The sequence below is a fragment of the Anomaloglossus baeobatrachus genome, chromosome 6, assembly GCF_048569485.1.
Source record: "Anomaloglossus baeobatrachus isolate aAnoBae1 chromosome 6, aAnoBae1.hap1, whole genome shotgun sequence".
NCBI lineage: Eukaryota > Metazoa > Chordata > Amphibia > Anura > Aromobatidae > Anomaloglossus > Anomaloglossus baeobatrachus.
In genome coordinates this window covers 410,953,829-410,979,443 of record NC_134358.1, presented here as the reverse complement: position 1 = coordinate 410,979,443, position 25,615 = coordinate 410,953,829, and the positions used below count along the sequence as shown (strand labels likewise).

At 40.7% G+C, this 25,615-nt stretch overlaps 1 protein-coding gene across 6 annotated transcripts in view; it reads left to right on the top strand.

Annotated features, from left to right (window-relative positions):
- The window catches only part of GLI3 (GLI family zinc finger 3), a 326,969-nt gene that overhangs the window by 170,599 nt on the left and 130,755 nt on the right, over positions 1–25,615 (top strand). For all 6 annotated transcript variants that reach the window (XM_075315145.1, XM_075315144.1, XM_075315143.1 and 3 more), the window contains one exon: positions 34–139. In XM_075315145.1, coding sequence (XP_075171260.1) covers positions 34–139 — 106 coding nt within the window. The remainder of the gene's footprint in view (positions 1–33; positions 140–25,615) is intronic.

The following is a 25,615-nucleotide window of genomic DNA, read 5'->3' as shown; positions in this document are numbered from 1 at the left end:
GATATGGCTAATATGTCTTTTTCTTCCTTATAGATCCTCCTCATCTGTTTCCTGCTTTTCACCCCCCTGTACCAATTGATGCAAGACATCATGAAGGACGTTATCACTATGAACCTTCTCCTATTCCCCCACTACACGTGTAAGTACATATAATAATATTTAACATGTATTCTTCAGATGACTACCTTCTGTCCCTGTGATTGTTTCCATTCTGATATAGTCTGTAATACCAGTATAAGCATTTGTGTTATTTTCCAGCATTAGCAGATACAGTCTTACAATTTAACAGATCACCAGGTCCCATTCATTGCTCTTGACCCATAAGCTATGTGCCCACGTTGCTTTTTTTATGTGCTTCTTTTCGCCACATAAATAAGCATGCTTTGACAGGAAAAACGCAGCAGAAAAAAACGCGCATTTTTTATTGCATTTGCATGTTTTCTCATATACAATTTTTTCCTGCTTCTTTTTGTGCTTTCTTTTAGTCATGGTGATCGTGGGAGTTAAGGCGCTCTACTCCTGCGATCGTTGCCAGATCTCACAGACCCAGCTATCACTGCCCACACCACTCCCGGCAGTTTAACCCCCTAAATGCTGCAATCAGTGCAATCGCAGCATTCAGGAGGTATGGGGAGGAATCACTTACCTCTATCTGGTGATCGGGTCCCTGTGATGCGATCACAGGGACCCGATCGCTGCCATGTTAACTCATAGACTTTGCTGGCATGCTTTTTCCTTGCTTTTATTGATTAAAATAAGCAAGGAAAAATGCTAGAAAAAACGCCCCAAAAAAACGCCACATGTGCACATAGCCTTACCACGAATTTCATTGAAAATATCACTTCCTTTGATACCTAATGTAAATTTACTTTGCTGGATCTGTATGTCTTCAGTCTTGAGGTCTAATCTTTACTTAGTGATAGTAGGGTCTCTTAAGGCCACGTCACACTAAGCAACATCGCTAGCAACATCGCTGCTGAGGCACAACTTGCTAGCTATGTTGCTTAGTGTGACATCCAGCAACAAACTGGCCCCTGCTGTGAGGTCGCTGGTTGTTGCTGAATGTCCTGGGCCATTTTTTAGTTGTTGCTTTCCCGCTGTGAAGCGCACATCGCTGTGTGTGACAGCGACAGAGCAACAACTGAATGTGCAGGGAGCAGGACCCGGCTTCTGCGGACGCTGGTAACCACGGTAAACAGCGGGTAACCAAGAAGCCCTTCCCTTGGTTACCCGATATTTACCTTCGTTACCAGCGTCCGCTGCTCTCAGCTGTCAGTGCCGGCTCCTGCTCTCTGCACACATAGCCACAGTACACATGGGGTTAATTACCCGATGTGTACTCCGGCAACGTGTGCAGAGAGCAGGAGCCGGCACTGACAGCTGAGAGCGGCGGACGCTGGTAACGAAGGTAAATATCGGGTAACCAAGGGAAGGGCTTCTTGGTTACCCGATGTTTACCGTGGTTACCAGCGTCCGCAGAAGTCGGCTCCCTGCTGCCTGCACATATAGCAGAGTACACATTGGGTAATTAACCCGATGTGTACTGTGGCTAGGTGTGCAGGGAGCCAGTGCTAAGCGGTGTGCGCTGGTAACCAAGGTAAATATCGGGTTGGTTACCCGATATTTACCTTAGTTACCAAGCGCAGCATGCTTCCACGTGTAGCGACGCTCCAGCGATCCCTGCCAGGTCAGGTTGCTGGTGGGATCGCTGGAGCGTCGCTTAGTGTGACATCTCACCAGCGACCTCCTAGCAACTTACCATCGATCCCTATCAGGTTGTATCGTTGTTGGGATCGCTGGTAAGTTGTTTAATGTGACTGGGCCTTTAGTGCTTAGTAGTGATGAGGGAACTGTTCGGTGCTCAGGTGCTTTTAACTAGCATTTTGATGCGATTGCTCGGTTCTCGTTTATAATGGGGAACGCGAGCATTGTTCCGGAAGTTCCCCCTTGACTTCTCATCTCTAGTGGTTAGCACTGGTATCTGGCAGCCCTGGGGTCCTCGACTCAGATCTTGCAGGCAACATCTATATTGAATTTGTATATTCTCTCCTTTCCTTCCAAATGTTTGTGTGGGTTTCCTCTCACACACCGAGGAAATGCCAGTAGTATATATAGATTATCATCCCCACTGTGATGACAAGATGACAATGTCTGTATACCTTAGTGAATTAGAAAAACAACACTTATAGGTTGTTTTTTTTTTGGTTTTTTTTTACCGTTAATTTCACAGTGCTGTAGACACATAACATCACTGTCCCCATTGGGTCTCTATCTAAACTCCATATCAGTGTCTTTGGAGTGTGGAAGGAAAGGCTTGCAAACATTGACAGTGGTGCAAACTCCTTGCAGATGTCCATGTTGGACCCACCGAGCCACCTTGTTGCCGAGCTGCGTAACACATGAAAAATGTGTCACTAAATCATCTATTGCTTACATTTAATGAACAAGAGCTTCTTTTTGCAGCTGACTTTCTGTCTGCAGCAGCTCATCCCCACTGTCCTCATGTTGTATTAGCACTCTTACAAAGTCAAGGAGGTGGGCTGCTCTGGAGATTGGTAAAGGCCATCCCTCCATGACTACCGGTATCCTTACAGTGCATATAGACCATATTTTCTCAGTTAGGACATCCTCTAAATGTAAATATGTATTGATTATTCTTCAACCTATTTCACAAGGAATCAGTAAAAATGTGCATCCATTGACATCAACAGTAATTTCCCCCCAGTCGTTTCATACTTACATTTGGCTAGCAGGCTCGGGGGATTTGTTGTTGTTGTATTCCATCTTTGCAGCCTTTACTCACTCTGTAATTATGTCTGCGAAGAAGATGAATGAGGTTCTTTCTAAACAAGTCCTCCTCTGTGAGTAGAATTAATTGATATTAACACTCCTAACTACCGCTGAAGTACACATCTAATGATGTTTGCTCTAGTCTAGCCATCACCGGGCTGCAATCGCAGAGTAAATTTGCCAGAAGGAAAAGTAATAGATCTGTGTCATAATTTCCTTTTTATTGTGTCCTCTTCACTGTGTGTAGTGTATAATAACTGGAAAGCTATTATATATGTAAGCAAGAGTAACACAGGGACTGCTTTATATAAATTATCTTGTAAATCTGCGAAAACTCTGATGTTTGATAACTGATACATGATAATTTATGTTGAGGATAGAATATTGCATTTAAAATCCCACTGAATGCAGGGACTACTGTATTTAAAGGGGTAGCCTCTACTTTAACATTGATGGCCTATCTGTAGGCTAGGCCATCAATGTCTGATCGGCCGGGGTCCAGCACCCTTAGCCCGCCGATCAGCTATTCTCGGTGCCGGCAGCAGGGAGCCCGAAATGCTCATGTTCCGGAGCTGCCCTGTCAACTGATAGCTGCACATCTGCCTGCCATTCAAATCAATAGGCGGATGTGCAGCACCCGGCCGCAGCCACTATGAGAAGACAAGGAAGCTCCGGAAATGAGTATTTCCGGCTGCCTGCTGCCAGCACCGAGAACAGCTGATTGGCAGGGGTTGCCAGGTGTCGAACCCCAGCCAATCAGACATTAATGACCTATGCTAAGGATAGGCCATAAATGTAAAAGTAGTGACCAACCTCTTTAAGCCCTTATATACGTTGGTATTATATAATTCAATAGAATTTAGTATTTGGTGAGCTTTTTGCCTCAGTATTTATAAGCCAAAACCAGGAATGGAACAATCAGAGGAAAAGTATAAAACACGGGCACCACTTCTGTATTTTTTACCCAATACTGAGGTAAAAACTGACCAAATACTCAGTGTGTGTACGTGGCCTAATCATGTGACAGATTTCCTTTAAGGGGGTTGTCTGAATCTCTTTGTATAATAAACACAGCTCCTGATCTTATAGGATGGACACCCAAAACCCTTTAGCACAGAGGTCCCCAACCTTTTTTGCACCAGGGACCAGCTTTAAGCAAGACCAGTTTTCCATGGCCCGGTCGGACATGGGCGGAGCTTTTGTCATATGGGGGCGGGATTATGGAGGGGTGGAGCTTAGTGCATACTTATAATATAATTATGACATTTATAATGAAAATGTGATTCAACTTACTATAGGTTCAGAATGAGTGGGAGCACTGGGCTTGTTTCCCTGGATTAGTGGGAGTACTGGGCTTGTTTTCCTGCAACAAGACAGTCCCATCTATGGGTGATAGGAGACAATGAAACCCGAAGTGTGTTCCTTATGTCCAGTCTACTTCGTAATCTCGTTTTTGCTGTTGTCATGGAAGAAAACCCAGTTTCACAAAGATAGGATGTTGGAAATGGAAGCAGAGTTTTCAGTGCTTTTGTGGCGATCTCAGGATATTCTGCCTTGACTTTAATCCAGAACGTTGAGAGATTTGAAGTCTCAAACGTACTTTTAAGGCTACCATCATTTGCAATCTCAAGCAGTTGGTCTTCTTCAAGCACGGACAAGGTCGATTCACCTGGCTTGTTCACAAATGGGTTACAAATCCATTCCTTCCTAGTTTGTGGGTCTTTTGTGGTCGGAAAATAGCGCTCAAACTCTTCTGAAAGCTGATAGGTGAACATGCACCAGTTGGGAGAATGAAGGATCAGACTCGGTCTCTTCCAAAATTCCTGCTAATGTTTGAAAAATGTCAAATATCCCTGTTCTCACTCGCTGTCCCCACACTTCTAGCTTGGCTTTAAACGCAGCAACTTTATCTGCCAACTTTGTTGTATTTGTTGTCATTCTCCCCTGAAGTGACAGATTAAGTTCGTTCAACAAGTTGAATATGTCACATAAGTAAGCAAGTTTTGTGACCCATTCCTTACTACTGAAATGTGCTGCAAGTGGCGATTCTTTTTCTAAAAGAAATCTATAAAGTGGGTCTCGTAACTCAAAAACTCTGGCCAGTGCTCTACCTTTAGAAAGCCACTTGACTTCTGTGTGAAGGAGAAGACGTTTGTGCTCCGCGTCCATCTCCTCACAGAGCTGCTTGAACAGACGTGAGTTAAGGGCATGTGCTTTGATGTGATTAATAACTTTAATCACATCTTGCAAAACGCTGTTAAGTTCAGGTGACATTTCGACTTGCCAGCATTTCTCCATGGATGACGCAGTGCGTAGACTCGCATTCAGACGCAACCACTTTGACCCGGGCAGTTAAACCAGAAAGCCATCCAGTCATGGCAGCTGCTCCGTTTGTGCATATACCAACACAAAATGACCAGTTTAGATTTCCTGATATGTAATCATCCAAAGACTTGAAAAGTTCTGCACCTGTGGTGTTGGCTGGCAACAATAATGCACATAACATATCCTCATGCACATCCTCCTGAAAAATATATCGCACATAAACAAACATCATTGCCTTGTTGTCAACGTCAGTAGACTCGTCAACCTGGATTGCGTACCATGGTGACGCATTAATCCTCTCCAACAATTGTACCTGAATGTCTTCTGCTATTTCATTAATTCGTCTAGTGACAGTGCTCGCCGAAAGAGGAACCTGTGCCACCTTTTTAACTGCAGCCTCTCCTAAAAGTTCATGGCAAATGTCTTTAGCGGCAGGTAGGATCAACTCTTCACCAATAGTAAAGGGCTTCTTAGCCTTGGCAATGTGGTTAGCCACTAAGAATGATGCTCTCAGGGCAGTCACATTTGTTGATGTGGTGGCCTTCAATAATTGCTCCTGTCTTTCGTGTTCGCGTTTTTTCCTTTCAAAAAACTCCAAAGGCTTGTCTTTTGATGCAGGGTGCTTGGTCTGTAAGTGGCGAACCAGTTTTGAAGGCTTCATGGCCTTGTTGGATAGTCGGTCGCCACATATCAGAATGAGTGGGCTTGGGGCATGTGAATTGCCAGTTGCGATGAACCCATAATTTAAGTAGGACTCATTGTATTTTCTTTTAAATGCAGCTTTCTTTTTTTTAGCAGTCATGGAGTCTTCATCTGTCTCATTGGGTCTTTCTTTCTTTTCAAAGAAGCTCTTCAGCAATGTTTGTTTTTTACTCATTTTAGAAGGGTTTGAGGTGGAGGCGTAGTGGGCCCCTAACACAGTAAGATGGCTATTGCTACTGCAGACGGGCACTGATGATGATAACCGCTACTGCTGCTACTGGAGATGTGCACTGATGAAGATAACCACCACTATTGCTGCTACTGGACACAGCCACTGCTGCTATGAATTTTAATTGTTATTTGCTTTTTTCATTTCTTTAACCAGAAAATCTGCTGCTGGGCCGCACCACACCAGAACACAGCTACAGGAGTCATAAGGGTGAGACACCTGACGTCATATCTAGCTGCCCATTAGCATCCAGAGCTCCTCCCCCTCCAACTCCCAGCTTGTCCCTACTTCTGTCTGAGCACATTCTGCGAGTAGCAGCACTGTACATTATGTCTCAGTGTACAGCACTGCTACTAGCACTGCTATATGCACCAGACAGCGCTGTATGGGGAGGATGCTGGCAAGACCCCGGTGTACAGCGCTGGTAAGTAGCAGCACTGTATATTGAGCGTCAGTGTATACAGCACTGCTGCTTAGCAGCGCTACACACTGAACACCGGTACCGGGAGCTGCGTCAATGAGGCCAGTCTGCTGCCCCACCTCGGCACGCCCCACATAACATGTTCTGCCGGGGGCGAGTCAGTGAGGAGAGCCTGCCGCCCCACCCCGTCAAGTACATACCATGCTGTGCTGGAGGGCCGCGTCACTAAGATCCGCCCGATGCCCCGCCCCGTCCCGTGCAACAGGTACCATGCTGTGCTGTGGAGGGCTGCGTCACAAAGACCCGCCCGATGCCCCGCCCCATCCTGCATAATGTTCTCTGCCGGGAGCTGCGAGCTGTCACGGCTACTGCAGAGAACATTATCAATCCACACAGAGCGTGCTCTGACCAGGCGCATGGCCGCAGAGCTAGCTGTCAGCGGCGCCGCGGACCGGCTGAAAACCCCCAACGGCCCGGTCCTGGTCCGCGGACCGGCGGTTGGGGACCTCTGCTTTAGCAGATATCATCATGGCAAGTAAAATGTGGCAGTATATTTCACTGCAGCAGCCTCTGCCCAAAAATGATTAGACTACAGTCTTCTTTTTTATCAGCAGGAGATTATCACTAGAGGACAAGTAAACATGTTGCCATGTAGTCGTCCATATTCATGAGCTCTGTGTTACTCCACACTCACTAATGATTTGCAGCTTCCTGCCTATGCACAGTGGACTCAGAGCACTGCTAGATCTGCAGCAGAGAAAACAGTGATTGTGACAAAACTGCAGCAAACAGCCTAGTAAGTGACACATTGCTGGAATCAGGGTCTCTGTCTCTACATTATGCTGCTCTTAGATGGTGTAGCAAAAACCTGGTGACAGATTCCCTTTACTACCTGTGATAAAACTATAAAGCTAGCATGTTTTTTGAATCAAGTCATTTTTATTGAAAATAATTTTGTTTTATTAAACACATAAAACAGACTGTGACACACCACAGAAGAGAAATAATGATTAGGAGAAATGTCCATGTATCCCGCAGGAGTAAGGGCAACAGAATACGGATATACACGTGGTACATAGTCTCAATCTCAAATTCTGACTTGTTCATTGATATGTAGCAGGTAGTGAGGATGGTTAAAAATACAGTAACATATCTCGTCATTAATGATAACATACTACTCCCCAGGTAAACAATAGATCCATATGGGTAATTGACCCCCCCCCCTTCCTCTTTAGTAATTACCTTACACCCAAGCAAAGAGAGTCGCTACAGCAGGCCCAGCCTAAATCTGGCAAGCTCCCTAGATGCCAGTCCAGAGTGATCAATCCAAGTAACCCAGATCTTGTCGAATTTGCTAACAGTTTTGTTTAATATAAATTTGCTTTTCCATATTAATCACCCAGTTTATTTTATCGAAGTATTCCGACATTCCTGGGGGGCGTTCGGATATCCAGTGCTGCGCCAGCAATATCCTGGCAATATACAGCATCCGCGCAACGACCGTCTTACTGTAATCATCAGTTAACAGGTCCTGTGCAGCGCCCAATGGCGTCATCTCTATTTCCACCGAATAAACCATATTATTGGTACTCGTTACTGCGTTCCAGTAAACCTGCATTAACTTTACATCTATTGCACAAAGGGGTGGGTCGCGCTCCAATTTCAAATAGAAACTGCGGAGTGCGATACTTACGATGTCGTAAATACAGCTGTCAGAGTCTATGTGGCTCACCCAGAGATAGGTTAGGCATCATTTACAGAATTTCACCCCACTGGTTATCTTCAATAGAGCACAAGTCCCCTTCCCACTTTAACTAGCATGTTTTTAATACTTACAGTATACAAGGATTTTATTGGACAATGGTTAAAATATTGAGTTTGCTTCATATCTTGTGCAACAATGAACTGAGATTCTATTGTGGCCGAACTTTCCGAGTAGAATAGAGTTTGAGTATTGGGAAGAATGGCAATTTGTCATTTGTTTCTCATGATTAGATTCTCCCTGCATGGTGCGGCTGCGCTCCGACTGCTGCTCTTACACTAGCCGGCACGTAGTAAGACTTCATCACAAAAGAGTAGATTAAATTAAAATCTCATAACATGAAATATGCGCCATATTAACTGGATGACAACTCATTTGCTTCTGAATGTGCAGGGAAATCACAAATTAACCTGCCTTTGTTTTCCAGCCGTAGCAGTTGAATAGTCTGATAATTTCAATTATATAGATGATAATAAGCCCTAATCCATAGAAATGTAGAATGTGACACAAACATAAAAGGAGAGAGATATTATTTGTGTAGTGCGGTTTGCTTTGCCGGTGACATAGACTGCTGATGTTGCCTCCGACTCTGTAGTTGGTGCATCTAGCCTGTAATGAATCATGTTTATATGTTTTACTATTGCACATTTATACATTTTACTAGCAGCTACCTGACACTAGCTGCACATGGTACCAGTGATACAAACCATCGGGAGGAAGAACGTCTGCTGAACCACATAGATCTGACTCCATTTTGGCTGTTATAGGTTTTCAGACTGTCCATTAATTTTCGGTGCCACTCCCCGAAGGATGAATATCTTTACAGGAGTGCTTGCTCCAAGGCGTTTTACTTTTTATTGCAAATTGTAGATTAAAGTCCCCTACTTTGCATTTATGTCTTCAGTAAAGTTCAAAGGAAGAAAGTCTAATCTTTACTTAAAAAGAGCCAGCCACCCCAAAATGACTGCTCATACCAAGCACAGCACCCTGTAGGAGACGTAACCCTGAAGGATCGCTCACATCTGCGTATAAATACCAATCGGATTTCACTAGTCCAACTTTTCTGGATGAAAAGCGGATCAATTTTTAATTAGCAGATGTGAGCGAACCCTTTTAATAATCATTCTTTTTTATTATTCAGTAGAAGTTTTTCTTTTTCAGATATGCTAATGTTATACTCAGGGAAACCAAAGCCTTGGCCAACTATTTCAATGCACCTTGCCACCACTTTTTTCATCTGCCCACATTCCTTGACTGACAGCATTAGTTTCCAAAAGCCTACAGATTGATGCACAGAACTCCTCAGCCACACCAGGGGTCGTCCCTCTTTTCATTCTATATACGGATAAGGCTGCACATCAAACTTAGATAATAGTATAATGCCTCAAGCATATGGACAAATATTGGAATATACAATGAAAAATGCTACTTGCTAATTTGAACATGTGAATAATGAATTGCATACCTGCCATGAATATTAGGAAAAAGGAGATATTTAGCAATCGCATTGATCAATGTAACTGAGCCCCAAGGCCTCGTCAAGGCATATCTCTATATTGGGGTCCCTAGCTCTGTGACCCTAACTGTGTGTCATCTCATTGCAATTAAAAACTGCTATGGGTGGAGAGGGGTAACTAAGGACTTTCTTATATAGGAGATGGAAAAAACATGGCCGAAAGGGGCGGAGCTGTGTTCACATTCAGAAAAAAAACTACATGTAACTGAATAGGATAACTGAAGTGAGCACTAATATATATATTATGAGTGCAAGCCAAAAATTACATACTATATATGGATAAGGCTGCACATCAAACTTAGATAATAGTATAATGCCTCAAGCATATGGACAAATATTGGAATATACAATGAAAAATGCTACTTGCTAATTTGAACATGTGAATAATGAATTGCATACCTGCCATGAATATTAGGAAAAAGGAGATATTTAGCAATCGCATTGATCAATGTAACTGAGCCCCAAGGCCTCGTCAAGGCATATCTCTATATTGGGGTCCCTAGCTCTGTGACCCTAACTGTGTGTCATCTCATTGCAATTAAAAACTGCTATGGGTGGAGAGGGGTAACTAAGGACTTTCTTATATAGGAGATGGAAAAAACATGGCCGAAAGGGGCGGAGCTGTGTTCACATTCAGAAAAAAAAAAACTACATGTAACTGAATAGGATAACTGAAGTGAGCACTAATATATATATTATGAGTGCAAGCCAAAAATTACATACTATATACGGATAAGGCTGCACATCAAACTTAGATAATAGTATAATGCCTCAAGCATATGGACAAATATTGGAATATACAATGAAAAATGCTACTTGCTAATTTGAACATGTGAATAATGAATTGCATACCTGCCATGAATATTAGGAAAAAGGAGATATTTAGCAATCGCATTGATCAATGTAACTGAGCCCCAAGGCCTCGTCAAGGCATATCTCTATATTGGGGTCCCTAGCTCTGTGACCCTAACTGTGTGTCATCTCATTGCAATTAAAAACTGCTATGGGTGGAGAGGGGTAACTAAGGACTTTCTTATATAGGAGATGGAAAAAACATGGCCGAAAGGGGCGGAGCTGTGTTCACATTCAGAAAAAAAACTACATGTAACTGAATAGGATAACTGAAGTGAGCACTAATATATATATTATGAGTGCAAGCCAAAAATTACATACTATATACGGATAAGGCTGCACATCAAACTTAGATAATAGTATAATGCCTCAAGCATATGGACAAATATTGGAATATACAATGAAAAATGCTACTTGCTAATTTGAACATGTGAATAATGAATTGCATACCTGCCATGAATATTAGGAAAAAGGAGATATTTAGCAATCGCATTGATCAATGTAACTGAGCCCCAAGGCCTCGTCAAGGCATATCTCTATATTGGGGTCCCTAGCTCTGTGACCCTAACTGTGTGTCATCTCATTGCAATTAAAAACTGCTATGGGTGGAGAGGGGTAACTAAGGACTTTCTTATATAGGAGATGGAAAAAACATGGCCGAAAGGGGCGGAGCTGTGTTCACATTCAGAAAAAAAACTACATGTAACTGAATAGGATAACTGAAGTGAGCACTAATATATATATTCCCTCTTTTCATTGACTGACAGCGTTAGTTTCCAGGAGCCAGGGCATTGATGCACAGAACACCTTGGCCACACCAAGGGTCGTTCCTTTCTTCCTTGACTGACAGCTTTAGTTTCCAGGAGCCAGAGAATTGATGCACAGAACTCCTTGGCCACACCAATGGTCATTCCTCTCTTCCTTGACTGGCAGTTTTAGTTTCCAGGAGCCAGAGGATTGATGCACAGAACTCCTCGGCCACACCAAGGGTACACTGATCACCTCATTAGCAGATGGGAATAATGAACAAATTCTGGTAAACACAGCACCAGATTTGGACTCCCAAGGTTACAATTTTTGTTATAGGTATGCTTTGAACAGTAATTTTGGGCTGCCAAGCTTCCTTTCAATGGGCTCTCTCAACAGAACATCCTGTCCTCAAAAGACAACCCAACAAAAACAAGCCATTAAGTCATCAACTGCTTGCACCTGCCAAAAAGTTGTGCACAGTGGGGAAAAGCAGCAGGTGTCCAGTTCCTCTACATCACCACCGTAGGATACCTAAAGCATTACACGGTCATATAGCAATCACAAGGGTGTCTGGGCAAAGAGTCACTATTTGTAGCCAAACTGGCTGATGCATGAGGGTTTGGGAATGACAACCTCTTCTAATAAGTGACACAACCCAAAAAATATCTTAGAATCTTGAATTTTAGGATCCCAGAAAGCAAATGTTGAACAGAACCTGACTTTAAATCTACTGAACTATTGCATCTGATGACACCACATGCCATAATATATATTTTAAGGACAATAATTCATTTATGAAAAACTGCTGAAATTGTTCTGAGATGTCTAATTAATCATAAGAAATACAGAATGCAAACTCTTGATATAATGTACATTGGGGGTTTTTACTCAGAACGCCTTGTAAAAAAGTCTGTGTTCTTTGTGCAGCAGTCAGCAGTATTAGAAATGAACTCGTGTATTCACAAGCAGTGACCCTGAAGCAGGCTGCGTCTATAGACGGCTGTCAGACCTGTTGCAATGGCCGATGATGCACTGAACTGTAACAAAGTTTTCCCCAACACAAAGATGCCTCTCATCATCAGTCCAGCCTCTAAATGAAAAGCCGTCATACTATGCTCATACTGTACTTATATCATATTATATGCTACTTTACATTACTCTGCTTTATATGTTTTCATACCATATTGTACTTCATATATATTCACACTTTTCTCTATTTTACTTTATGCTGTATTAATATTTTACTTCATCCAGTATACTATACTTCATACTGTGTACGTACTGTATATCATTGTAAATTCACATGTTACTATACTTCATACTGTATTTATGCTATAATTCATTCTATATTCATAGTCTGCTTCAGTTCATATTGTGCTTCATTCTGTATTCATACTTTACTATACTTTATAATTTATTAATTCGGTACGTTATTCTATATTCATACTTTACTATACTTTATGCTGTATTCATACTGTCTGTGCATCATTCTTTATTAATACTTTACTATACTTCATACTGGATTTATAGAGACAAATAAGGACCAATCACGGATCTCATCTTTACCATAGAGGCAACAACTCCCAAAGCCATATTATGAGAACACCAGAAAAAAGGAGTCTTTGAGTTTTCCCAAATTGTGACATAGTACCCTGATAGACAACACAGATTATGTGCAATAAAATATTTTATTCAAAACATGTTCCAGGGAACAGAAATTACATGTATATACCCAAGTGGGGTAAAGTGCAGGAGGGGAATGAACCCCATGTATGTGTCCCCAGTATATTAAGCCAGATAAATTTTGTTATTGAAATGCAAAAGGTGCAGAGGAATCTGAAGAAAAAATGGTGCCAAAGAGTACAGAACTGCAGGTACTAATGAAATCAGAACCCACAAGCATCCATAAGAAGTCACACATATATCTCAAGGCAACCAAATCCACTCACACATGTCTAGTCACCGAGTATCCGTCTGTTACCAGGGCCACACATGAAGACCGACAGCAACTGATAATTTACTATACTTTATACGTTATTTATTCTTACTACTGTATGTATATTATATTCATACTGCTTATCATTCTTTATTAATACTTTACTATACTTCATACTGTATAATTTACTCACTATATTCACACTGTACGTCATTCTATATTAATACTTTACTATAATTCATACTGTATACTTTACTTCATACTGCATTCATTCTGTACTTGATTCTGTATTCGTCCTTTACCGTACTCTACTTTATACTGTATACTTTGTCATACTGCATTTATTCACTACTTCAATCTTTATTAATTACTTACTTTACTTCCTATATACTTCATTCTACACTTCATTCTTTAGTAATACTTTACAATAATTCATATTGTATACTATGTATACTTTACTGCATTAAGTACTTCATTATATGTTAAAACTTTACTATACTGTATACTTTACTTCATACTGTATGTCACACTTTATTAATACTTTACTAAACTTCATACTATATATCTACAACTTATACTTTTCATTATACTATATTCAAACTGTATTCAGTCTATATTCTTAATTTAACCACACTTTATTTTTTCTGCACTTCATTCTGTATTCATACCTTACTATACTTCATACTGTATACTTTATTTCACATGTCATTCATTCTGTATTCATACCTTACTTTCTACTCTATACTATATTTCATAATGCATTAATTCTGTACTTCATTCGGTACTCATACTTTGCTATTCTTCATACTGTATGCTTTACTACATACTGTATGTCATTCTCCATTAATACTTTACTAAACTTCATACCATATTTATACTTTTCATAATACTATATTCAAACTGTACTCCAGTCTATATTCTTAATGTACCATACTTTATACATTATTTTTTCTGTACTTCATTCTATATTAATACTTTACTATACTTCATACTTTACTTCATATTGCATTCATACAAAATGTCATTCTTTATTAATACTTTGTCATACTGCTTTCATTTTGTACTTTATTTTATATTCATACTTTATTTCATACTTTATTTCACACTGCATTCATGTTATTCTATATTAATACTGTATATTGTGTACTTTACTTCATACTTCATTCGTACTGTACGTCATTCTATATTAATACTTTACTGTATACTGCATTCATTCGGCACTTCATTCTATAATATTACTTTACATTGTATACTTTTCTTCATACTGTACATCATTGTATATTAATACTTTTCTTTATACTTCATTTATACTGCATTCATTCTATATTAATACTTCATACAGAATTAATTTTGTACGTCATTCTATACTAATACTTTATTTCATGGTGCATTCATTCTGTATGCCATTCAGTATTCATACCTTACTGTACTTCATACAATATGCTTTTCTTCATACTGCATTCATTCTATAGTAATACTTTACTTCATACTATATACTTTACTACGGATTGCATTCATTCTGTATGTCATTCTATATTAATACTTTATTTCATGCTGCATTCATTCTGTATGCCATTCAGTATTCATACCTTACTATGCTTCATACTATATACTTTTCTCCATACTGCATTCATTCGGTACTTTTTAAATCTTTTTGAGAAAAGGCTGGATTTTTTTTTCAGGATTCGTACATGAAAGTAAAAGGGTTAAGGCTGCTTTACACGAGTCGATCTATTGTGCGATGCATCGTTGGGGTCACGGATTTTGTGACGCACTTCCGTCATTCGTAACGACATCTTCTCATGTGACAGCTCCTTGCGAGTCCAACCGATGCCTAATCGTTTGAAATTCGGCCATCGTGTACTCATCGTTTAATTCCATAAAATCGGTCAGTTTAGTCTTAATGAACGACACATTGCAAAGTGTGACACCGTGTAATCGGCCATCCTCGTAGTTGTTTGTGACGTCAGTAAACATTCAGGGCGTATTTGTGGTTTTAAATAATCACGCCTAATCTAATCGGATTGGTTGTAGCAGATGCGTTTTGATTGGTTATTACTGTTATAAAATACGGAGCTGTAGTTATGATGTGTGAACATTCAGCCTTGGCGTCATGCACAGTGTTTTATAGTGCATTACTCCTAATTTTTCTTACGTTTGTTTGTTTGCTGGATTTTCCGCCTTCTCTCCTTGTTATCCCTTTTTTGTGGTAAGTTGTTATATGCCAATATTTCCTTTTTGGAACAAAATCGACATTAACCAGACCACAAACAACAAACAAGATTGATGCTAAGGACACACGAGGCAACAAAGACAGACGCAGAAGAGAAACTATATATATGGGATGTAACCAATCAACCACATTAGCAGAACTGGATTGAGCAGGTCAGAAGAATTCAGGGCGTGCAACAATCCAAACGTCACGGAGGGCTGTATAGTTTGCCTAATTACGCCCATACAAAAGACAGATTGACCAAAGGAAAACATGTGTGAAGCCTTTTGGACGTCCGCCATGGCCAATCAATATATCGATGAGCGCTTTGTGGTCGTTTGACAACACTCAACGTGTGACACATGCACAACTACCTATCAGCGATACAAACAAAAAAAAAAAAAAAGACTTTGCCAAATAAATCGCACGATGGATTGACTCGTGTAAAGCAGCCTTTAGAAGCATTAGGTCAGCGGCAGGGGTGACTTGTCTGCGAAGGACTTTCATGAAAGTTGCACTCAAATTTTCAACCATAATACTTTAAAAAAATATATATTTTCTTAGTCATAGCACATTTTTAGAAGATATATAAGAACCTAATAGCCCAGAATAATATGTCACATTATCCCTAAATAGCGTGCGTTACAATTTACTTATAAGAATTGCAATAATTATTGCATTAATAATTCTACAAAATGTCAATGTCTGCATATCAGAATGCATTATGGGCTATTCTAAAATGTTTATAAATCAGGGCCAATACTTGGGCTCATGCTCACTAGCGGTAGTAAAAAAAAGTAGTGCAGGAGTCGGAGAGAAAGAGGACGGGGTTGGACATTGCTGTCTTGGAGAAAATTTACTTCTGTGAAGGGTGTCCTTTGTTTAGGCTTTTGTGAACTGTGCTCACAGTAAAGTTCCAGTGCACTCAAGTGTTTGGAGGGCTATTGTTAGAGGGGTCTTTGTGTCTTTTGTAGAAATGTTTATTTTGTCTTTCTTCCCATAGGGATCCCTGGTCTCTTTCTTCCAACTTTCCCCCTCCTTTCCATCTGATTTTCTGCTTGAATGACATTCCTTTGGGCGCCAACCCCAAAGTTCTTGTAGAGGGATTGATTTCTGAATCTTTTTAATAGTCCCCACTTACAGCTGCCCTGGACCAGTAAACTATTTTTGAAGTACTTCCAGTGTATGGCTCATACTATATTACTAGCTTTTGTAGACCACCTTAATGACTTCCGCAAGGAACTACAGTGAACTACTCATTTTCTTTTTCAGGTTACTATGAGCTTTCTTGTTGGGTACAAAAAAAGTAAAGTTAGGTCAATGAAAATGGTCATAGAATATATGTAAAAAGTGTAAATCATATATATAATTAAAATTAGTAGAAATGTTTGTTTTAAAAGTCTTTTGGTTATAATTATATGAGCACTTCATCGTTTAAATGATGAACAATGGAATTGAAACTCTCGACAGGCAAAGGATGTGAGAGAAGTGTTTATATAGGACGAGAATCTTTAATGAAATAGTTGTATAGCAATCCTTACATTGTAACATCGGGCACTGTGTTCACACAGACAGGTAATCTGAATTGTATGTGTTCAATGCTCAGATCCCATAAGTGATACTCTTTTTTTAGAATATATTAATTCATAAAATATTGTATGACCATTTGTGTTGACTGTACAAATAAAATATAATCAAATTAGAGATAAAACTTTTGATAATCAATTTCACGGTTTTAAATGAACAGTAGCATTTGCAATAATAACAGTGAACAATGTGACACGAATATGTGCTCGTTCTAATGCTCCTGAACGATTTCCTGAAAACACGATCAACCAATCACTAAAAGCCATGCATATGAAGAATCTGAAGTCGGTTTAATTGTTTAGAAAGTGAACAATTTCCATTTACAAAATAACATTTTTGAAAATTGTTTGAGAACTTTTTGCTGATATAAACGATTTCATGCATGGTGAACAAGTGTTTTTGGACACATTGTTCAGTCATTCTACCCATTCATATTACACAATTACCAGAATTATTGTTTTTGCCACTAACTTTAGCATTTGTAGGTGTCACGGGGTATGTTATGACAGAACAGGGACGCCTTATCTCAGAGGTAGGCTTGGTGGTAACCAGGTCTGAGCCACCAGCATGACCCTGACTCCTGTCCGAGCGCTGATCTTACTCTCTCCACCCTTGGAGTGGGCCGGAAACCCAGATACAAAACCCCACAGAAATGACACGGACAAGGCAGAATGAAAATTTGGACGCGCTTCACTGTAACACAAAGGAGAGACAATATGTGTACAGGTGAACAACAAAAAGGGTAGGAAGGAAACACACAACAAGGGAAATTTCACACGAGTTAAAATCACAACTACAGATCACCTTAAACAGAATCACCAGGAACACCAAGATCGCTGGAGCTACGCTGAAGCTATTTTTGGCGATCTTCTAACACACTCTCCAGCCCTAAATAGGAAGCGACCAGCTGTGGATGTTAATCAGCAACCTAACTCTAAGAAGAGTTGCACACTGCTTCAAAAGGAATTAACTCCTGCACAGCTGAGAGCAGTGAAAATAACTCAGCTGATGCCCAGCCGAGCTGAGCATTTAAGAGAAACCAGGTATAATGTTGGAGTCTGCACTGTAACAAGGTCTGACGCTGGATCCAGACAGCGAATGATAGTAGGACTATAGTTAAGTGTAAATTTGCCTTTAGGGGTGCTTCACACACAGCGAGCTCGCTGCCGAGATCGCTGCTGAGTCACGGTTTTTGTGACGCAGCAGTGACCTCATTAGCGATCTCGCTGTGTGTGACACTGAGCAGCGATCTGGCCCCTGCTGCGATATCGCTGCTCGTTACACACAGCCCTGGTTCGTTTTCTTCAAAGCCGCTCTCCTGCTGTGACACACAGATCGCTGTGTGTGACAGCAAGAGAGCGACAAATGAAGCGAGCAGGGAGCAGGAGCCGGCGTCTGACAGCTGAGGTAAGCTGTATCCAAGATAAACATCGGGTAACCAAGGTGGTTACCCGATATTTACCTTAGTTACCAGCCTCTGCAGCTCTCACGCTGCCTGTGCTGCCGGCTCCGGCTCTCTGCACATGTAGCTGCTGTACACATCGGGTTAATTAACCCGATGTGTACAGCAGCTAGGAGAGCAAGGAGCCAGCGCTAAGCAGTGTGCGCGGCTCCCTGCTCTCTGCACATGTAGCTGCATTACACATCGGGTTAATTAACCCGATGTGTACTGTAGCTAGGAGAGCAAGGAGCCAGCGCTCAGTGTGTGCTGCTCCCTGCTCACACAGCTAAGCAGTGTGCACTGGTAACTAATGTAAACATCGGGTAACCATACCCGATGTTTACCTTAGTTACCAGTCTCCGCAGCTTCCAGACGGCGGCTCCGTGCAAGCGCAGCGTCGCTTGCACGTCGCTGCTGGCTGGGGGCTGTTCACTGGTCGCTGGTGAGATCTGCCTGTTTGACAGCTCACCAGCGACCATGTAGCGATGCAGCAACGATCCTGACCAGGTCAGATCGCTGGTCGGATCGCTGCTGCATCGCTAAGTGTGAAGGTACCCTTAGTTTGGTCAGTGACAATAGCAACCTTATGGGTGTAATCCGGCCTTTGTTTGCAATCACCCCACGCTGTGAGGATTTTCCGGTAATGGTGCTGGGAGCAGACCGTCTCGTGCCTTTTCTTACATGTGGTCACCTGCCGACTAGATATGCAATGCAAGTGTATCTTGTAGACTGTGAGTCCTCGCGGGCAGGGACCTCTCTCCTCCTCTACCTGTCTGTGCCTTGTATTGTTTATGATTATTGTACTTGTCCCTATTTTGTATACTCCTTTCACATGTAAAGCGCCATGGAATAAATGGCACTATAATAATTATTAATAATAATAATAATAATAATAATAATATTGAGTGAGGATGGATACAGTCTAGTTGGAATGTAGCCGGGAGTTTGCATATCGCATTCTTGGGGTCACATGACCCATTCTCGGCTCTTGACACCGGTGGATCCTCACAGTGCACAGTGCGCACAATGTGAGGATTCACAAGTTTACAGTCACACAGAGTGAAAAGTAGAGGTTGGAAAGCTCCTATAACTAGGCCTGAAATGCACTCTCCACTTAGAATTTATACTAATACAATTATTGGATGATGCTAAGAAAAGAATAAAATAAGTAAAAAAAAATACAATTATATTCCTTAGTAATATTATAGTTGTTTTCCTTTTTTGTAAGGTTGTAAATAGTTGTTTACCTCCACTTTTTTCAGAATGCATGTTACACCGCTAAAGATGACTAATTTTGACAAAATAAGTCAATCTTTTTTTTTTAAGCGTAATGTGTCTAGGACCCGGTAATAGTTAATGCATAAACAAATAGAGTCATCCATCTAAAGATAGCCGTTCCTGGCCACCTTCTTTATTTTTACTGATTATACTCCACACCACTGATAGATACCGCGGACTACTCTCGGGCTTGTCCAGAGTCATTAGGAGGTTATCGGACCGCGGAGCAAATGTCCAGCTCTTCTTCAATAGAAAAAAAAATCAGAGGTTATGAGGTTAAGCATAGAGATGGAGAAGAAAGAAAAAAGTGCAGGTTACATGCAATGTTTGCCTGGCGATGTACAGCCGCACTAAGCACATCCTCTCTGTGGCTGAGACTTCATGATTAATGGTGTTTATTCTTGACAGAAGCCTCCTCTATTTATCTGCAATACAGTTTAGTGATTTTATCAGTCACCTGAATGAGAAATATTCAGTCATACCAATATTGCAGTGTAAATTGAGTAGAGTCACTTTTTATTATATCTCACAGCCTTATCATCCTCACAGTAATTTTCTCGCAGTGGTTTGATACGGAAAGGCTGGATTTAGCTGTACTTGACACAAAGCCTCTTCAATTCCACTGAAAGTTCAGACTGCTCTTAGAAATGCAAAAGAAAAAAAATACCTCACTCTTATCCAAGCAATTTCAGGATTTGAAAGAATACAGATAAAGAAGCTGAGACCTGGATGGGGAAAACGATGTAAATGTGGAATCGTCTAATAGCAGTAAAGTGACTTGTGAAAAGGTCCTTCAGTATTAGAACTTTCGGGCTCAGTTTAAAGCGCTTTGCCTTGATATGTAGCTGTGTTTGTTCTAATCAATGACGACCGGCTCAGTCCGAGGGAGACCCTATCTTCATCTAACTGATTACAGCCGCTGTTTGGATATTTCCATGCAGTATTTAGAGCCATATGAAATGAACCTCAAAGGAAAGTGCCCATGTTTAATAATACAAGCATTCAGCTAATATCCTTGGGAAGATTTGCAAAGCATAATTGCCTAACAAAAGATACTACCCTAAAGATACAATACCTGGCTCTTCAGCTGGATTTGTAAAGAAAGTTGTTTGTACACTTTTTAACTACCGTACTGTTAAGAGGTTTTTTTTTTATTACAGACTAATTGGCAAAATTAAAGGGATTGTCTCACAATAAAAATCTTTTTGGACTTTCTAAAAAGATACAAGGACATTATAAAATTTCATACCCCTAAGCGTTCTTGCCCATGATCAGTATTTGCAGCAGTTTGGACACAGCATACTGCATCCAAAACACTGCGTTGTACATCACAAGCATAGTGGATGGATTTCTAGAAGTCCCTTGCCCACTATACTTTTTTTCCGCAACGAACACTGACCTGCGGTGCGGCTTTCCAGACCGCAGCATGTCAATTGTTTGCTGTATAATTGCCTTTGTCCTCCGTAGGGAGAACACAAGGGAGAGACCGCAGCGCACTGAACCCCGATCGTGGGTACAAGCAGCTGTGGTCTCCTGCGGAGGAAACATGTGGCCTTGCGGGTCAGGACCCGCTGCGTTCTGAACACAGCGAATCCTTACACATACCCTAAGTGGCTGTTTATAAAATTGCAGGATGTATGAATGAAACGACAGATAATTCCTATTAAAGTACATGACCCGTTTGAAATATTTTTAGCCCGTAGATTGAGATGAGCGATCACGGACTGTAAAGTTCAGGGTTCGTATTGAACACGGAGTTTTCAAAAAATCTGTGTCCAAGTTCAGGTGCTCTAGGTATGCTAACCAGTTGATTGAGCATGCTCACGTATGCTCGATGCTCAGCCCAGTGCAAGCCATTTGCAGTCTCTGCATAGCTCTCACTTGGGGTAGAAACAAAGGTTTTGGATGGATTGTGTACAAAACAAAAAACACTGCCCTCCCTTTCCTGGAAATGCTTTGTTTTTGGCTGGCTGTATGTGGGCGGAGAGATGAACTGATCAATCATCGACTTCCAATGGGGTTCAGGCTCCGAGATCTAGTTCAAGTCAAGCCTGGGTCCAGAACTGAACTTCACCTAAAGTCCGGCTAAACCCGGAGAACCCAAACTTCCATAGCTTCACTTATCTCTACCCATAGGTAGAGATGAGTGAAGTTGAGGTTTGGTTTTCGTACCTAACACAGACTTTACAACAAAAGCAGAGTTTGGGTTCGGAGATCAGGTGATTTACATATGCAAACCACTCGCGCTAGCATTCGGGTACCACTGCGTAACTACTCGGGTACGCTCTGTGAACAGCCCAGTGTGAGCTGCTTATAGTGTTTGAACATCTCTTACTGGGGGTAAAATCATCATTATCGGATGTAGTGTATGCAAAAAAAAAAAATAGAAAAACCCTGCCTACCCTACCCCAAAAGTGATCTGTTAATGGCTGGCTGCATGTGGCCAGAGACCCGAACTGCCCAATCAGTGACTTTGAGGTTCAGGTGAAGTCCGGGTCCCAAACCAAACTTGATCTAAAGTCTGGCTGAATCCACCGAACCCAACTTCCACGGGTCCGCTTATCTCTACCCATAGGCTCAGTGACTTATAAAGTATAAACTGAGCTTTTCTTATCCTCCCTGGGTCTAGCGCTGCCTCTCCATCACTGCTCGATCTCTTTTAATCGGTTGCAGTGGTGACTTCACGTCAACAGCGCTGTAGGCAATCACTCATGATTTTCCGATGCAGATGGCATTTCTACGTACCAAAAAAACTCACAGACATCTGGATGAGGTTTTATTTATAATCAGTATTCATGATAATGAGAGAACACAGCCAAGGCTACATAAACATCTGCATTCAGGTTCCATTGCAGATTCCATCAAAAATATCAATTAAAATAGCACAACATACAATACTAATAAGATTAACTGACCACAATGAGTTTTTGGTAAGTTTTTGATGTGTTTTTTTGCTGTACAAAAAAAACAAGTCTTACAGTTCCCGCAAAGTGGATGGGGTTTGTAGAAATCTCTTGCCCATTGTGGTTTTTTTACGCAGCGTAAACTGACCTATGCATGTTTCAAATCGACAACAAGCCAATTTCTCTTGCGGGTACGCTGAATTTTATATGTGTAGTTTCCCCATAAAATTGTGGAAAATATGCAGGTAAAAAATACATGTATTTTTATCATGTTTTCGCTGCAAGAACTCCCTAAAACCTCATGTAAACTGCACATAATTATATCAATCAAGTGTTGTTAAAATGAAATACTAAGAAGTATCAAAAACAAAACAGCTTTTTTTATAACATACCATATCAAAAAAGGACAAAAACTTCAGCATCAAAAACGTGATAAAATGGCATGTAAAAAAATGTTCTTAAAAATACAATGAAAAAACCCACAAGTTACCTAATAGGTGCAGACATGATGCAGAATATCTGCAATATAAAAAAAATCAAAAAATATTCATTGTGGGAACATACATTATGCCAGAAACTGGTCAGACTCCAATTTAGTCAATATAGTCCTTCTTGTACCGGACAAGCAACGGCCCTAGCACAGTACTCTTATTTGTGGTTCTGCCTTATAATGTAGCTGAACAGCGCAATTGAAGAACCCAGATGTGCACAGAGCCTAAGCTACGCATATTACTCATATCATGCCCCATGATGTAGCATTTACATCATGGATGTGGGAACTGAGCTCTCTCTACACAAGACAGATGCTTGTTGTGTTAGTCAGCGAGCAGCTGCACCTAACAGCAGTGACCAGGGCGAGCTCTAATTGCTGCTGTTAACTCCTTAAATGCTGCAGTCAATCAATGATAGTGACATTTAAGTTGCCTTTCTTGCTCGTGCATCCATTTAGCAGTCCCATTGACCCCTTAACCATGTGATCGTGGCGTGCCAATGGGTTGTCATAGTCTGCTGAAGGCCCTTGCTGCTGCCATGTTGGTACTCCTGTGAAGCCCAGCCTGTTCATGTGCTTCAAGGGAGTACGTTATTAGGACTAGACAGTGCAATATAACTAGCAGTTTCAAAGAACAAAGTATAAAAAAGTGCAAAAAAAAAAAAGGTTTTAAAAATATTAAAAAAATAAATATAAAAAAAACTAATAAAAACTGAATCACCCACTTTTACAAAACACAGAAGCTACCCAAAAGGATACCAATAAAATCTACTTCTCAGCACACAAAATGAAAAACCTTCATATAGCATCATTGACAGAAATGTAAAAAAGTTGTCAGAAAATACTGACAAATCAATTTTTTTTACAAAGCTTAGAATTTTGTAAGCCATAGGAGTAGTAAGTTAACAATGCGTGTTTGGTATCGCCTTAATACTGACCTTTTTACTGCACAATTAACGAAACCCAAAATAAAATCCCAAAAATGCTGATTGAATTTTTTTCTTTTTATCTTGGAATTTTTATATTTTCTCAGCACAGTATATGGTAAGATGAATGGTTTCAATTAAAAATTGTCTTGCAAAGAGCAAGCTCTCATACAGCTATGGCGACTAAAATATAAAAGTCACAGCGTTAAAAAAAGAAAAAAGAAAAGGAGGATAAAAGGGAAGCTAAAAAACTAAAATATTGGCATCTTTAAGAAGCAAAACGGAAAACCCACTTACAATAACATTCTGTCCTATTCTATACAGGCTGCTTTGTTATGTTATGTACCATGCTTCTGCGGTTGTTTGGTGGCAGTGTAACACTATGTGTGCCCTTTATCAGTCTGTATTACCACTGAATTGAAGACATTGATATGATGTATCTTAGAGTATGCTTACACTAGATGATTGCTGTCGTTAAACAATGGCTGATCTGCTACATGCAAGATGATCGCCACCTTTTTTATAGCCTGTTTTGCTCATGGAACATTCAGTAATGCGATCTTTCTGTGCACATCCTCTGGCATTGTTCTCAGCAGCACATATTCTATTTACATCGGATGATGTCATGCTATGAACAATGATTATTTTAAAGTGATTTTCCACTTTTAGGAAGGTGGACCCTAAAAGCGGAGAAATACCTACTATATTAAAAAGAGCAGATAGTCGCCCTCCTTAGTTCTTTGGTGACTCTTCACAGTTTTGGCTGCAGAGGTAACGTCATTTCGATTGTGTGCATCACTGCTATGACCAATCATTGAGGTGCACGAGGGAGGGGGTAAGTACCTAATCTGTTTAGTATTTTAGGTAATTTTCAGTGTTTGGGTCTAAATTTCTTGCAAAACTCATGTAAACGAGCTTAAAAACCATTTCACCCAATGAACAAAAGTTTTGCTCCTTCAGTAGGTAATTGGCAATCTGTTTCCACTGCTCAATTATACTAAGAGTGCTCATTTTTTCATAATCAACAAGTATAAATACACCCCTAGAGTTCATTCATAGATCACTTTTTCACATATGATTGGTATAGTCATGCCTCAGATTTAATCCGTCAGTCTCCTATACTGTGGTCAGTTTCCCTTTCCACTGAGCGACAGTCAGGTTTGGTTGCTGTCCTGGTTCTGAACACTTTGTTTGTGTTTATTTGCTTTCTTCCAATAAGTGTTTCCAGTGCTGTAATTCAGGTGTCCTATAACCTGATGGATGTAACTATTTAAAACTTCCCCAGGCTTACATTTCCTTTTGGTGATGTTTCTGAAGTGGACCCTTCTTGAAATTACAGCCTGTCTGCCAAGTGCTTTTCTGGCAAGTTTTTACTTTTGGTTTACCCTATTCTTTACTCTGCACCTTCCCCTGGATTCCTAAAAAGTTATGCGATACCCTTGAGGGCTGCTAAGGAAGCAATGGTCCGAGTGGTCATCTTAGACATCTAGTTAGG